The following is a 14,551-nucleotide window of genomic DNA, read 5'->3' on the forward strand; positions in this document are numbered from 1 at the left end:
GGTGGTACGCTTCTCTCCCTCTGGGCAGATGGTATCCCTGGAGTGCTTGGTCCCCTGCAGCACCTTTATTGTGTGAAAACTCGGATGGTCACCCTTGGCTGTCTCATGCTAGACTAAACGCTGCACAGCCCTGGCTGGCGGCGAAATAGCCCCCAAAACCTCCCCCTGGCTGTGGCCACGCACGCTGCGAGCCTGGGACCTTCCAGGGAGCATTGTTTCTTTTGTGGCTTAGAAAAGCCGTGCTGTTGATGACAAAGCAGAACCACAAATGCAAACAATTGACTGAACCGCGAAAACACTGGGTGGTCATGCACCATTATTTTGGTTCTTAGTCAGCTGCTTTCTGGATCCCTGTTTGATATAGCAGATTGGATGGTGGCCCAGCACTGGACAGAGAGAAAATTTTGTGCAGTGTTTGAATTGTTTGGACTGGAAAACTATTCCTGATGTAAGTGGCTCAGTGTTGACACACGGAGCTGTGCTAAAAGGTGGAAGCTGGTTGTATTTTGGCTCATAACCTCAAAAGCATTTCATCAAACACCTGCATTACAGAAACATGTTCCTTATTGGTGATTAGCAGTCAGGCCCAGTTGAGCAGATGCATGGTTACGCAAAACAGGGATGTTCAATTATCGTTTCAGTTTTATCTGTTGCCAAAATAGAATGAAAAAAACATTCCAAACAAAAAGATAAGAATGGACTGAAAAAAATAAATATTTGAGAAAAAGTTTCAATTCCCTATCTCTACACATTATGTTGTTTGTTTAAGCAGAAACAATCAAAAAGCCAATTTTCAAAATGCAAAGTGAGTTGCAATGTTGGGAAAATGTCTCAGAGGCAAAGATACTCTTTTGTTTTTTGATAACATAACAAGGGCCTGTAGTTCTTTTCATTGGGGGGGGGAGGGAATTTGGCCTACCATCTCTACATTTATTCATTTCCCATTCATATTTTCATTATTCCTCACACACTCATTGTTACAATCCGCAAAGCCGAGAGCGAGGCAGCGTCGGACGAACAGCAGCTTCTGCGTTCGGTCGCTCTCTGTGGTTCAAGGTCAGTCGACGTCCCTCTGGACACATCCAGCAGCAAGCTGTCTGTAAAACAGCTGAATGTTACATGTGTCAAACGGCTTTAGATCAGCACTTCAGCCTATTTGGGCTCCAGCAAAGCCTGCGGCTCGAGGGCAGGCTGTGATTTTAACAGAAACAAAATAGACGCTTTAAAGGATTTAAGATAAGAGTATAATTTCTTATTAGTCAGTTACAAGTTAATTGATCAAACCAATACTGTAAAATCATATATGTCTGTGATAACCTTCAACTACACTACCTACATAGTATGTGTGACGATTTAACTGACAAATGAGCCTGTTGAGAGTTATTCATCTTTTAACGAAAAACAAACCATGTCTGAAAGTGCAACCAACAGATATTAACATTTGTCAACATTTGTTAATCTCTGATATTAACTCCCTTAGCTCAAGAGACCAATTCTCTTACCCATTTAAAATGACATCCACCGCGATTTATATTATTTGGCATTCAGTTATTTCCCACAGTACCAAACCCATGAATGTTGCTTCCAGCTAATGAACAGAAACTCTCCCAGGATGCTACACTGTGCCTTTGTGAATCACCACCAGTCGGTACCAGTCAGCTAATGCACTAGATGCATTCATTAAATATGAGTCTTTCTTCATGTTTGTGGTGGCATTTAGACTCATTACAGAGACAATGTTCACCCAAGGGCCGCACAAGTTTTCATGTCACTGTGGGTACACTGTTTTTTATATTACTGCTGGGTTTTTTTTTATGCAAATGCTGAGCAAAATTAATACCATCATTAGTATCATTTTACACACTGGTAAGAAATGAAGGAAATGTACTTTAATACCTCAACCTGTAGGCAATTAGAAAGAGTTGATTTCCTTGTGATTCTTCAAGAAAGTGAAGAACTCAAACAAGCAGGTTAACATGTCTTATAGAGGCAAGTACAACCAGTACACCCAGTTATTTTCCGCCACTCACATAACATAGAAGGAAAAGTTGGGTTTACTAGAATGACACTCAGTAACGAGAATACCTTTGCAAAGGCCTAATATCCATCCATCCATCTATTGTCCTTTTGTGGGTCGTGGGTCGAGCTGGAGCCAATCCCAGTTGATATTGGGCAAAAGAAGAGGGAAAGGCTGGACAGGTTCCCAGCGTATCGCAGGGACAACCTACAGAGACCATTCACACTCACAATCAAAAGGCCTCAGCCAACCTGGGAACTTTCTTTCTGTGAGGCAACAGTGCTAAACATTACATCACCATAAATAATAAATAAATAGAATAAATGATGAATAGATAAATAGATAAATAGTAGGGATGCACCGATTTATCGGCCGAACATCGGTAGCGGCCGATATTCGCCTCGTTTACTGATATCGGCTTATCGGTAATAAACTTGACTTTCACCGATATCATTGGCCGATGTTCATATTTGTGGTAAAACCGCTGGGCACGTTCCGCAGCTGGGGGAGCAGTCGCTCCGTCGCCCTCCTCTCCGCGCCGCCGGAGGCTCAGTGTGCGGCACCATCAGTGTGCCCCCCCACCAGCGACCAGCGTCGCTGGTGGGGGGGCTTTCTTTCTCTTGGACCGCGGGGCGGTGTCCATCGCCGGCACGGAAGGCGGGCTGTTGGAGGGGACCGGGTACGCGGTCGGCGGCGGCGACTCTGGACGCGTGTCGGGCCCTTCTCGCGGATCACCTCAGCTACGGCGACCGCTGGGGGAACCCTCCGGCTGGCGCCTAGCAGCTGACTGAGAACTGGTGCGGACCAGGGGAATCCGACTGTTTAATTAAAACAAGCATCGCGAAGGGCCACGGTGGGTGTTGACGCGATGTGATATCTGCCCGACACTAAAAACAGGTCAAACTGAGGAGGGCTTGTTAAGTTATCCTGACTCACGCAGTGTAACTTGGTGTAAAAAGTATGAGCGTAGCGTCTGTTTAAGTACTTTACTCTCATGTGCATCGGCTCTATTCATCCGTCTCATGCACAGGTAACAAGGGAATTGACAACATACTTTATACACACAGAAGCCGTAACACATCTAATAAACGGCCAACACTGCTACCGTAAATCAATGAGAAGAGCGTTCTCTATAATGCTACTTTAACAGGGCTGTTTTAGACAGGGTAAAAAGGTGCTGTTTTAAATTATCCTTGTGGTATTTTGATCAAAATATGTTACAGTCATTTCATTAAGATCCCAATGAACCATTTCAACTTGCGGTAAAATGGGCATAATATGTCTCTGTTAAATAAAGTTTAGTTAAATCAAAGATTGTTTCATAAATCTGATTCAATTTGTGCTCATTAAAAGATAAGAGTGATGAAGGGCTGAACATTTTTTAAATAGTGCTTTCTAAATAATGATTTAATTATTTTTCTGTCACAAAAGGGTGAATGAATAACAACAAAAAGAAAATAAACAAATATCGGTATCGGCTATCGGCCAGATTGTTATTTTAAATATCGGTATCGGTATCGGCCAAGAATTTCCATATCGGTGCACCCCTAATAAATAGATAAATAGATAAATAGATAGATCAATAGATCAGTAGATGAATAGATAAATAGATAAATAGATAATTAAATACAATAGATTTCCTTTAGATCCATGAATTATTGGTGAAAATGTCTCAAATGCAATGTTATGGAACAAAGTTCATGGATCTGCCCCTTTGTCCAGATCCGTAATAAAATTAAATGGTTTCTTTCTATCTCCACCTTCCATCCTTCCACCAAGTTTTGTTTACGTCTGTTCTGTAATTTTTTTTTGCGTAAACTAAACAAAACAAAATCAATCAACACGCAAACTAAGTCAGATGAACGAACATTTGGTTTAATCAGAGTCCCTCTCCTCAGATTTAAACCTTCACGCATATATATCTTTATGGATTAACCGCTGCTTATTCCCCTGTGACATTGACATCAATAAACTACCTCTCTCTCTCTGTTCACCCTTTCGCAGACGCAATGAGTTATAGGTCTTACGCGTGTTCTCCATGGATGAGGAGAGAAGGCCAGTATCTCACGTCCTACTTACACATTTTCATCTATATTCAGTGGTTACGAGAGGCAGTAAATCCGATGCCCGGGTGAGATTAGAGAGCTGTCCGGTTGGAAATGAGAGTGTGGAGTTTATCCGGAGCTGAGACCAAGTGGGCCAAAGTGATAGATGCAAGCAAAGCTGAAGAAGTAGCCACTAATATCTAAAGGGTGATAAAGACTAAGAGGAACATGCTGAAGCTGCTCTCTCATCTCGTGTGAGCTCAGAGGAAGGATGTGTTGTGTCGAGTTCTTGTATCCACCTGTGTCTATTATAGATGACAGAGGGACTCGTTGATTTGTATCTTCCGTTGTTTTGAGCGTTTCTATCTTTGAACTTCAACGACTATGCTTTCTGCTTGCCTGCTGCTGTAACGGTGAGAGGAGAGGAAAAGCCATCTTGCTGCTATTGACAAATAATTGTCATGAGGGTGGGAAATGAAAGACAGCTGCACTACCTTTCAAGTACAAAAAGAAATTGATCCTAACAAGTCATCAGTCCTGCTGCCTCGGCCTGTTTATCTGCCGTTCGGGATGGTTGACCACAGAGATATGGTCCTTCAGCCTTTCACAGCTCTGTCTACACATTGATCCTCCGCAGAAAAACGGGGAAGATGAAACCGGATGTGATTATGTCTCGCTTGTCAGGCTTATCGATGATGCAGTGCAGTTCATCATGAATCCATTCAACCTAAACAAAGGGTTATAATGGGGGGAGAATCTATATAAAATCACTTAATGCTACTGTTTTAAATATATGGAGGAGAGCACCAGTGACCAGGTATCACAATTAAATACTTACCTGACATCCTGTTCACAAAAGATTGGAAAATGGTAATGGCCCGATGATGATGGGTAGCTAGGTACTTAGGATTAGCATAACACAAGTAAATGAGTCGGTTCTCCGAGTTTTCAAGCATTCTTTAGCTCATTGTGTCGGTAATGAGCGCTCGCATTTCATTCTTGTTACATTGTCTATTTCAGGAGGTTTAAATCCTAAACCTTCTGAAACAGAACCATGATACCGCCACTGCTATATAAGCAGCATGTTGAGCCCTCATTCATTTCCTAATGTACCAAAATTCAAACGTCTCAATTAAATTTGTACAAAATTTAAATAAAATGTCATTATTTCTGTATGAATAAATAAATAATTCAATGATGATTAGGTGAAGAGGACTAATAACCATGATATTGCAAACCCCCCAGGCACACGTCTGTAGTCATGGAAACCCACCCACCAGCAATCCACCATCTCAAATTGTGATATAAGATTAACAACCTGCTGCCAACACCTGAGCTCCAATTACTTTACTGACGTTAAAGAAACTTTTTTGTCTTGTTTGATTAAAACTCTTACATATGTAAAGAATGAATTTATTATTCTCTTTAGAGTGAGGGCAACAATCGAGGTTTAGAACTGTAGCATGGATTTGAAGAATAATTTGTACAACTTTAATATCATGGTAACGGGCACGAGGAGAAATAGGGGCAAAGCATTTAATAACATTTCTACACAGGAGTTGATGTGGAGTATGTGAAGGATTGACACACCTTGTCGCGTTTTTCCTTTTTCAAATCTTTTGTCACTCCACAAACTCAGACACACATGAAATTGATTTCTCCACATCGTTCACCATGCAGTAAAACAAACACAGTCACATTGAGCAAAGTGTAATGTGGCACAACATTTGTCCCCGTTAATTTTCTTGGTTGCACAAATGAATTTCTTCGGAATGTATCACAGACCTTCCAAAACAAAGTGCATCAAGCCAAGAGTGAGCAGAGATGTGAAAAAAAAGGGAGAATTAGACAGTTGGAAAATCTAAATTTTAGTCAAATGAGGGAGAAATTTGCCTGCAGCTGCAAAATTCAGCTGGAAAACTGATAACAGTAAGCAATGCCGTTAATATTTAACTCATAAGGAAACGTGAAGGGGAAGATTCCTATCCTACAGGATAACAAATATAACAAAATGCAAAACGCTACTTGGCTTTGTGCATGTTGCTTATTTACATGAGAGCTAGCTACTCGCCAACATGTCCACAGCAACAAGTGGGAAGTGGAGGGGACTTGTTTGCTCCCAGTGAGCCTTCACTGGGGTAATGAAATGCTACTGGATGTGGTCAGCGCATTGGGGTCGAAATTTAAGTTGTTTCCGACATGAACTCCGGAAATTGGTTCAGGACATTTTCCTTTCACACATGAAAACCACAAAAATCTCTTGAATCTTGACGTCATTTCAGGTTGACATATTCTTTGGCGTCTTCTACATGTATCTGAAACATATTAGAAATGTCGTTATGAATTTTGTTGCTGTATTCTCACGTTGGCTCCCTCTGACATTTTGCAGATATTTTACGAGGGGGCTGGCAGCTAAATTCCTGGAAAACGTTCATGCTTTTAGAAGCTTAACAGGAAGATCATTTCCTCAGGGGATGAATAGGAGCTAATACTAGCGGGTGCAGTCAAGTCACCTGGTAGTCGTGTGTTAGTATTCCATATCTGCTGTATGTGAGCCAAGTGTTTGCTCACTGTAAATTAAAAATGTGTTTTTTAGTTCAGCAGTTCTACAAGGTTATCCGTGTAATTAAGGTGGACTAAAAGCATCATTCAGTGGGATCCAGTCAACATCTCCACCTGTAGAGAAGTTCACTGTGACGCTCATACATGCAAAAGATGACACATGCACCTCAGATGTGAAAGCAGCTCTGTTTCATACCTTTTGAACATTGAGTGCGTAACAGAACCTTTTAGCAGCTTAACAGGAAGATGTTTCCTTCGGGAGATGTTAATTGGCAAAGTTCTCGTTGATCTTTCTTCAATCAAACAGCTAAAGATCATCCTGTGCACAGTCTGCTTCTTATTTATAGACACGCATGTAACTTTCAACTGATTTCACATCCTGTGGCCACCCAGCCACCCACACACCCACACACCCACAGAGCATCCTCTCTCACACACGATTAGAGACGTTACATGTGGTTCTTTCCTCTGAGCACTCGTCAGGCAGAGGAGGAGAAAAAAACGGGCAACTTTTTCTTTTCTCTCTCTCTCTCTCCCTCTCTCCCTCTCCTCACAGGAACGACGCGGTCCAGCAGGAGCACCAGCAGTAGCAGCAGCAGCAGCAGTGTGTGTGTGTCTGTGTGTGTGTTTGCAGGGATGATACAGGATCTGACACACACAGAGAAAATATAATTATCAACCTGACAGTGTCTCGCGCTGAAGGAGCATCCGCAACATTTTCTGGTAAGTGTCTGAAATATTTAAGATTTGTGTTGTGTTTTGATTATTTGTGTTATTTCAAAGGAAACGACAGAATCTCCTTTTACATGCTGTTGAATTTAGATTCACTTGTTCTTTCCTTTCTGAGATGAAGAGCTTAATACTCCCAATGAAGACCCCCTGCAGCGTAATTCAGCCCTTAGTCCCATTATTTGTCCAGCTCAGCAGGTGCTTCTTTATTGTATTTAATTGTCACTACTATGTATTTTATATCGTGTATGTGACGTCCTCGAGAGTAACTTAGGTGTATTTTACCGAGAAATACCTCAGATTTCAAAGATCAGGATTTTAAATCTGTGATAATATTTTGCTGTCTTGGTTTTTGATACGTCGACAAACAGATGAATTGTTTTGTGTAGCAACAGATTTGTTTTTATCGGTTCAATCTCTTTTGATGATCTGTTGCTTTTGAATGAGTAACGTTGAAATTGGAACTTCCTGTTCCAAGCGAATAGGTGCTGCTGATGACTCAGCCATGGACTCGCTGTCCTACGTGCTCACACAACTGAATTGAGGAATCCATGAGAATTTCCACCTGATGTGTTGGATCTGTTTGTTCCTTTAAACCAAAGTAAGAGCGTGTACCAAGACATGGGGGACTCCAACATCAGCCACTTGGTCGCAGCGTATACAGAGATGCAGGAGAGTCACCCAACAGGACAAATCGATCACTATATGGACAGCTACGATACGGACTATGGCATCTCTCCTAATGACATCCAAGACACCACGCAGGGCCAGGCCTTCTTTGTGGCCACCATTGTTATTGGAACGGTCCTCGTCTGCATAATGCTCGTCTGTGGGATGGGAAACTTCATATTCATTGCCACGCTGACCCGCTACAAGAAGCTCCGCAACCTCACCAACCTGCTCCTCGCCAACCTGGCCATCTCAGACTTCATCGTGGCGGTGGTGTGCTGCCCGTTCCTGGTGGACTACTACGTGGTGAAACAGCTTTCCTGGAGCCACGGTCTGGTGCTGTGCTCCTCCGTCAACTACCTGCGGACGGTGTCACTCTACGTGTCCACAAACGCTCTGCTCGCCATCGCCGTCGACAGGTGGGTCTGGTTGGTATGTCCATGTGAGCATACCCTCGTGTTCAATTCAATGAGTCACTGCCTCTTACCAAAATCTTGAGGCGTTGCTGACAAAGATTTGAATCCACGTTTTTGTTTCAGTATTATTTTCTCTCCTCAAGGGTCCTTACAAGGGTCTGAATAATCACACTGCTCTACAGCTGTAGCTTTTTATCCTGCAATATTGTCTCTGGTCTTTGTTTGACATTATCAATGTCCATGAGATTTTTGATATTTAAAACAGGCAACCGATTTGATCTTGTTCTTTTGAATGAAGATGGCTTTTATGAGCTTGTTATACTGCAAGCTTAGTCACAGGGGTTCGACTCCATACTGCTTCACAGCCATTAGTGATTCAAATCCCTTTCCTGGCACCGTGCTGCCACTTATATTTGAGTGTTGAGATTTACTTTTTATTTATTGTTAATTAATTTATGCACGCTATCACCAGTACTTCAGAGACCACAAACATGTGCCTTGATTCATTTTTGATTGTGAGGTTCCAGCTCCCCTGCTACTCGGCTCAGCATGCAACAGGCATCTTGAGTTCATTTGTGTTTCCTTCTCTATCTTTGCCAGCTATGTGAATGTAGAGCTCTGGCACAGGTTGAAACATTCCTAATACGTGTGTAAAACAAGTAAACATGTAGTTTCCATGCAGAAATATCTAATATTAAAAGACTCTAGAGAATGGGTCAAGATTTATAGAAATCGCTGTTATCCCCACATTGAGTCATGTTTTGCTCTATGTTTGCTCATTGAGAGAACTGTTGGGTGCCTGTAAAATTTTGTATGGTCTCGAAGTAACTATGAGAAGAACATTGAGTTAATCTATGTTTGGATTTGGCCTCATGCAAATAAAATTGAAGCATATTGAATTTGAGTCCACATGGCTTCATTCAAGACACCTGCAGTGCTTTTATTAGAGTGTAAGTTATATTCAGCTGATTTCAGACGTGACCCCTGAAGTATGAACATTTTCCTGTAGTTTTCTGTGCAGTTTCATGAAGGAACAGGTAAAATACAAAGTGAGGAATATAACCCCCCTCCCTCAGATGTGAGTCAGGGGGCCTTAGGTGCAATCAATGGGCATGTTCCATCAGTTAGGGGACAGAGGAAAAAACAGTCCTGAAACAAAAAATGGCCAGCAGAAATCTTGACCCATCAAAGAATAGATCAGGTCAAAATATTATGCTGAATGATGGCTGGGTTTCATTCGCGTTCTCTTGAGAAGAACGGAGCCGTAGTCTGTGCTTCTCCCGCTATCACAGAATATCTGCGGTGAAAAACTGAAAAGGCCACTGGAGCAACAACAGCAAAGTTTGTTGCATTGCATTTGAGAGGAGCAGGTCATAGTTACACAACCCATGATAACACTGCTTCTCTCTCTGAGCATGAGTGCTCTTAACACCCGAGGAGTCTTAAGGAGCCTGGCTCAGATTTTTAAGATGCTTTGTGAGCAAGAGTGTTATTTGTTTTGAGCCTGAAACACAACGCTGAGGCAGGGGAGGGTTGCCCCCCAAATAATGACAATGAATTATTGTTAAGTCTATAATTTCCCTGTGACTGTTGGAGCATTCAGGTGTTGACAAACAGCAGCAGTGTACTGACTGCAGCCAAACTAGAACAGATCACCTACATTCAAATGTTACATATTCAAGGGTTTATTGTAGGGTACTTTGAAATTACTGAATAGGAAAACATCAGAAATTAATATTTTGACCATGTTGACGAGACCAGGAAAATTTAATTAATTTGAATTATTAAAAGATACATTTCAATCATACGTCTTAGCCACTAATCAATTTTATTATTACACTAATTAAGAAAATATCCTGAATTTCAATACGTTATACACAATATAATTCTACAGCATCCTCATCTGCTGTGAGAATTTAAAGTAGATAGATAGATGACAGTTTTTTTTATTCCAGTGTAAGTAAAGGTAAAAAATCAGGGGAACATTATGTAAAAACACAGCACACACACTGATATATAATTTTTTCCAATCATATCAGAGCCAGACTAACAAGCTCCCTCTCCCATTTCTATTCTTTACACCTCCCATCTCCAGCTCTTTAAATGCAGAACTAGAATGGCTTTAAAGTGAGCATGCCTCCCCCGGTGCCCTTATCAAAACCACATTTAAATTCAGTGGACGTTGGACATGTTTTAGGGGACTGATATACATGCATATGTGCAAATTGCATCAAAATATCAGTCCCTTATATGTACATGTTTCATTTAAGTTGCTTCAACATAAAAAAAATAACTTTCCGCAGTTCATGACAGTAATTGTTCATAAATACTCTCAATGTCTGAGCATCATTTTGTCCAAATGATGTTTAATGTATTAAAAAACATGTATCTGGAATCTCTAAATATTTTATTTCTAAATAAAATACTAGTTTTTTTGTAATTTTTTGATGATATCTGTATCCAACATGTTAATGTATTGATATTAATTTCCTTCGATTTTATTGCCATTATATTGATTTACATTTAGATTACAGCTTGGGCCTAAAGCTCCATATAAATAACTTTATTACCAATATGAAACATTCACTTCACTGAATAATGGAGCATGGTGCATTGAACGTCAATCTTCTGGGGATGAGTCAGAGCAAAATCTCTTGCGTCCATTCACACTCAGACTGTTACATTGAGTGCTTGATTGTATTGTATTATATATTATATGATTTATCCTCAATGCAATAATGTGTCTGTGTTCTGCAGGTACATGGCTATAGTCCATCCACTCAGGCCTCGTATGAAGTACCAAACCGCCTACTGCCTGATAACAGGAGTCTGGGTTGTTCCCATTCTGATCTCCATTCCCTCCGCCTACTTTGCCTCTGAGACCATGTACCCTCATGGCGGCACCAGCCCCACCACTCACAAAATCTTCTGTGCGCAGATCTGGCCCGTGGACAAGCAGGCCTACTACCGCTCCTACTTCTTGGCGGTTTTTGCCGTGGAGTTTGTGGGGCCTGTGATCATCATGGCCATGTGTTACGCCCAAATCTCCCGTGAGCTCTGGTTCAAGAACGTCCCGGGTTTCCAGACGGAGCAGATTCGGAAGCGGCTGCGTTGTCGCCGCAAGACGGTGATGGTCCTCATCGGGATCTTGTCGGCATACATCCTGTGCTGGGCCCCGTATTACGGCTACAGCATCCTGAGGGACTTCTACCCGACGCTGATCTCGAGACAGAAGAACTCGCTGGTGGCCTTCTACATCATCGAGTGCATTGCCATGAGCAACAGCATGATCAACACCTTCTGTTTTGTGAGCGTCAAGAACAACACAGTGAAGCACCTGAAGAAGATAGTGCTGCTGCGCTGGAGGTCGACGTATGCCCCCAGTAAGACCGTGGATGAGCTGGAGATTAGGACCTCCTCCATGCCTGTGACAGAGGAGATTGAATGTATTCAGTTGAGATGAAGAGGAGGAAGACCTGTTGTCGAGCAGTCAGAGTCATTGGGACTATTGATCTACAGAAAACACATAACCGACAGTATCGATGGTGAAATTGCCTCGTGTTTAACATAGTTGGTATAGATCTCAAGCACCATGAAGCAGAGAAATAAGTGGAACCCGCACACTACAAGGTTTAATGGGGCAGCAGAGCTCAAACTTTCTTTGTTAATAGGTACAGTTCTTCTGTTAGGGCCATCATGTGAATGTAATTGTTGTGCATGCATTAGGAAATATTGTAATTTGTCGTATTTTCGAAATATATAGAAGATCTTGAGGCTTCTAACGATTGTATTGTATTTCCTTTACCTGTTTTGTTGTAATTTCAGTAATGTCAAAAAAAAGATTAATGTTAAAGAAATGCTTTCGTTGAGTGACGCTTTCCTATTTTAAATGTTGTGTTTTCTCTGAAGGTAACTGCTCAGGGGTTTTCTGTAGAGATGTGATTATTGTGTAATTTTGTGTAACTGAGGTACAGGAAACATCCAGCATATTTACCACTTCTTTTAAAAGTCGTAGATTCATTTATTTCTTTGAGAATGTGTCTTTAAAAAGAGACCATTTGCTTGCATGTTTTCTTTGTAGAGAAACACTTAATAAATGACAAGATACTGGGGAGAAAAACTTTTCACAATTCATGTGCTGTGTGTAAGTTACGTGTATCGTATCATTGGTTATCATAGTTATCCGTTATCTTCATGACCCTGGCCTAAAACATTTGTGGGCTGATGCACCTTGGAGGCCCATAAGAGTTCTACTAGAGCTAGTTAGCAACTTAAAGTTTAGTTTTCAACTGCTTGGGGGTGCATTGTGTATTTTACCCAGTACATTTAATTGTACACTATAGAGTTACTCTATTATTCTGAGCATCTGTCTGGAGAGCTGCAAAGCATTGTAACTGGACAAAGATCATCTACACGGCATATCCGCTTTGAATAATCTGCATCGGGCCTTATTTCCAAATATTTGTATTTTTCGATAAAAATGTGAGAAATGTTGATATCATCGGTTTTAAGATAACTATTTGGACATGTTAACTACACATTCTATACATGTTTCAGATCTGCTTTACAGCAGTTGTGACACTTGGTATCTCATCTGTTCATAGTCAGATCTGTGTTGTACATGAAGGCCAGGGTAGAAGCACATACATTTGACTTTAACCTGATTATGCATGGCTGAGTTTGTGGGGAAGTCAAGAACTTATGAACATTGTTTTTTGGGGGGGAATATGAGAAACTGATGAAACTGAATATGTATGGCATGTAAATCAATTTAAATAATGATAGAAGTGCTTGCCAAGTTCTTCTCTCCTTTGCGGTATGCGTTTGGAATCATGTACTTTCATGCTGGAAAAAGCGGGTGAAGCTTTCATCTTCTCTTTTCCCTCAAGATTAAATAATTTACCTCACATTTAAGGGGGTTTGGGGCAGAGATGAAGCTGTGAAGCAGGCTATCTTAAACCACTTGTCCTGCTCATGGTTGGATATGGACCTGTTTCAGCACACAGGGTTAAGAGGCATGATACACGATGGCTCAGCCGCCAATCTATTAAGATGAGCAGGAGAACATCTGAGTCAGAGTTCAACAATCCCAAGGCGGGGTTGAGGACAATGCGTATCAGCTACTGTCATTACCATCCTGCCCTCCCTCAGGCATAGAGGTTCACCTTTTCAGATGTGGCACGAACAGTTTTATAATGAGGCCGTGTGACTCTAATGACTCGATGCCTGTTTACTTTTTTCCCGCTAGAAAAAGTGCAACAATACTGTCAAACCGACAAACAACATCTGCTCTTTCATTCACACCAAATTAGGAGCACACTCACGCACACAAAACTTTAATATTCAGTTCACTGCCACCATAGGAAATTAGATATCTTTCATATTATCATCCTTGTCCTTACACATGCATCTCTTAGACCTTACTTTAATACATTGATACATGTATTTCTTAATATATATATATACAATATGTACATATGCAGCTGTTAATGCAAGATTTTTTTAACACCAGTAATCACCTTCAATTCAAGCGGATTCAAAGAAGTCCGTCTTCACTATTTAAATTAGTGCAAGACGGAGAAAAGCCTTTCATGGGAAGTTCCATTTGCCAGCTCCACTCAACTAACGCTGTGACTGCTTACTGTCAAGCTGAGTTTAATTATCACAGGAGGACATCCACGACAACACGTGCAAACCAAGTACACATCTAACACATCTCCCTCAGCTGTCAACAATTAACCACTGACTAGGACAGAGGAGGTGTTCGAAACAGAGAGGACAAGACAAACTAAGTAGGCGGGGCTCACAGTGACAGTCTAAAACCACTGGGGAAATCATGGCTGCTTTGAGGTTCCGGCCCATCAGATCAATTAACTGCGGAGACTGCAATCAAATCCTTCCACAGTCGTGCAAGGCGAGCGCCATGCTGAGGTGTAGCGAACAATGTACGGCCGTGGCAGAGCAGCGGCGTCGAGAATAAAGTGAAGGCAGGAAAGACAGCTGCCAGGTGAACGCTCACCATGCATCACAAGTAGCAGTCAAAGCTCTGTCGCAGCTTCTCAGCCCTTCAGGCTCACCCCTGCAGTACTCGAACAAACAGCAAGACACACATG

General features: G+C 41.6%; 1 protein-coding gene across 1 annotated transcript; it reads left to right on the forward strand.

Moving 5' to 3' along the window:
- Nucleotides 1-7,238: 7,238 nt before the first annotated feature.
- On the forward strand, nt 7,239-11,901 carry prokr1b (prokineticin receptor 1b). Its single transcript, XM_053436843.1, has 3 exons — nt 7,239-7,347; nt 7,832-8,441; nt 11,196-11,901. The coding sequence occupies exons 2-3, from the start codon at nt 7,975-7,977 to the stop codon at nt 11,899-11,901; spliced, it is 1,173 nt and encodes a 390-aa protein (XP_053292818.1). The 5' UTR covers nt 7,239-7,347; nt 7,832-7,974.
- Nucleotides 11,902-14,551: the final 2,650 nt, after the last annotated feature.

Source organism: Pleuronectes platessa, chromosome 12 (genome assembly GCF_947347685.1).
Source record: "Pleuronectes platessa chromosome 12, fPlePla1.1, whole genome shotgun sequence".
In the NCBI taxonomy this organism is placed as follows: domain Eukaryota; kingdom Metazoa; phylum Chordata; class Actinopteri; order Pleuronectiformes; family Pleuronectidae; genus Pleuronectes; species Pleuronectes platessa.

Bases quoted from the DNA above. Each gene is read 5' to 3' on its own strand.
- prokr1b (XM_053436843.1), top strand. From the start codon at position 7,975: ATGGGGGACTCCAACATCAGCCACTTGGTCGCAGCGTATACAGAGATG. The intron at 8,442-11,195 runs GTGGGTCTGGTT...TGTGTTCTGCAG, and splicing joins CTCGCCATCGCCGTCGACAG to GTACATGGCTATAGTCCATC.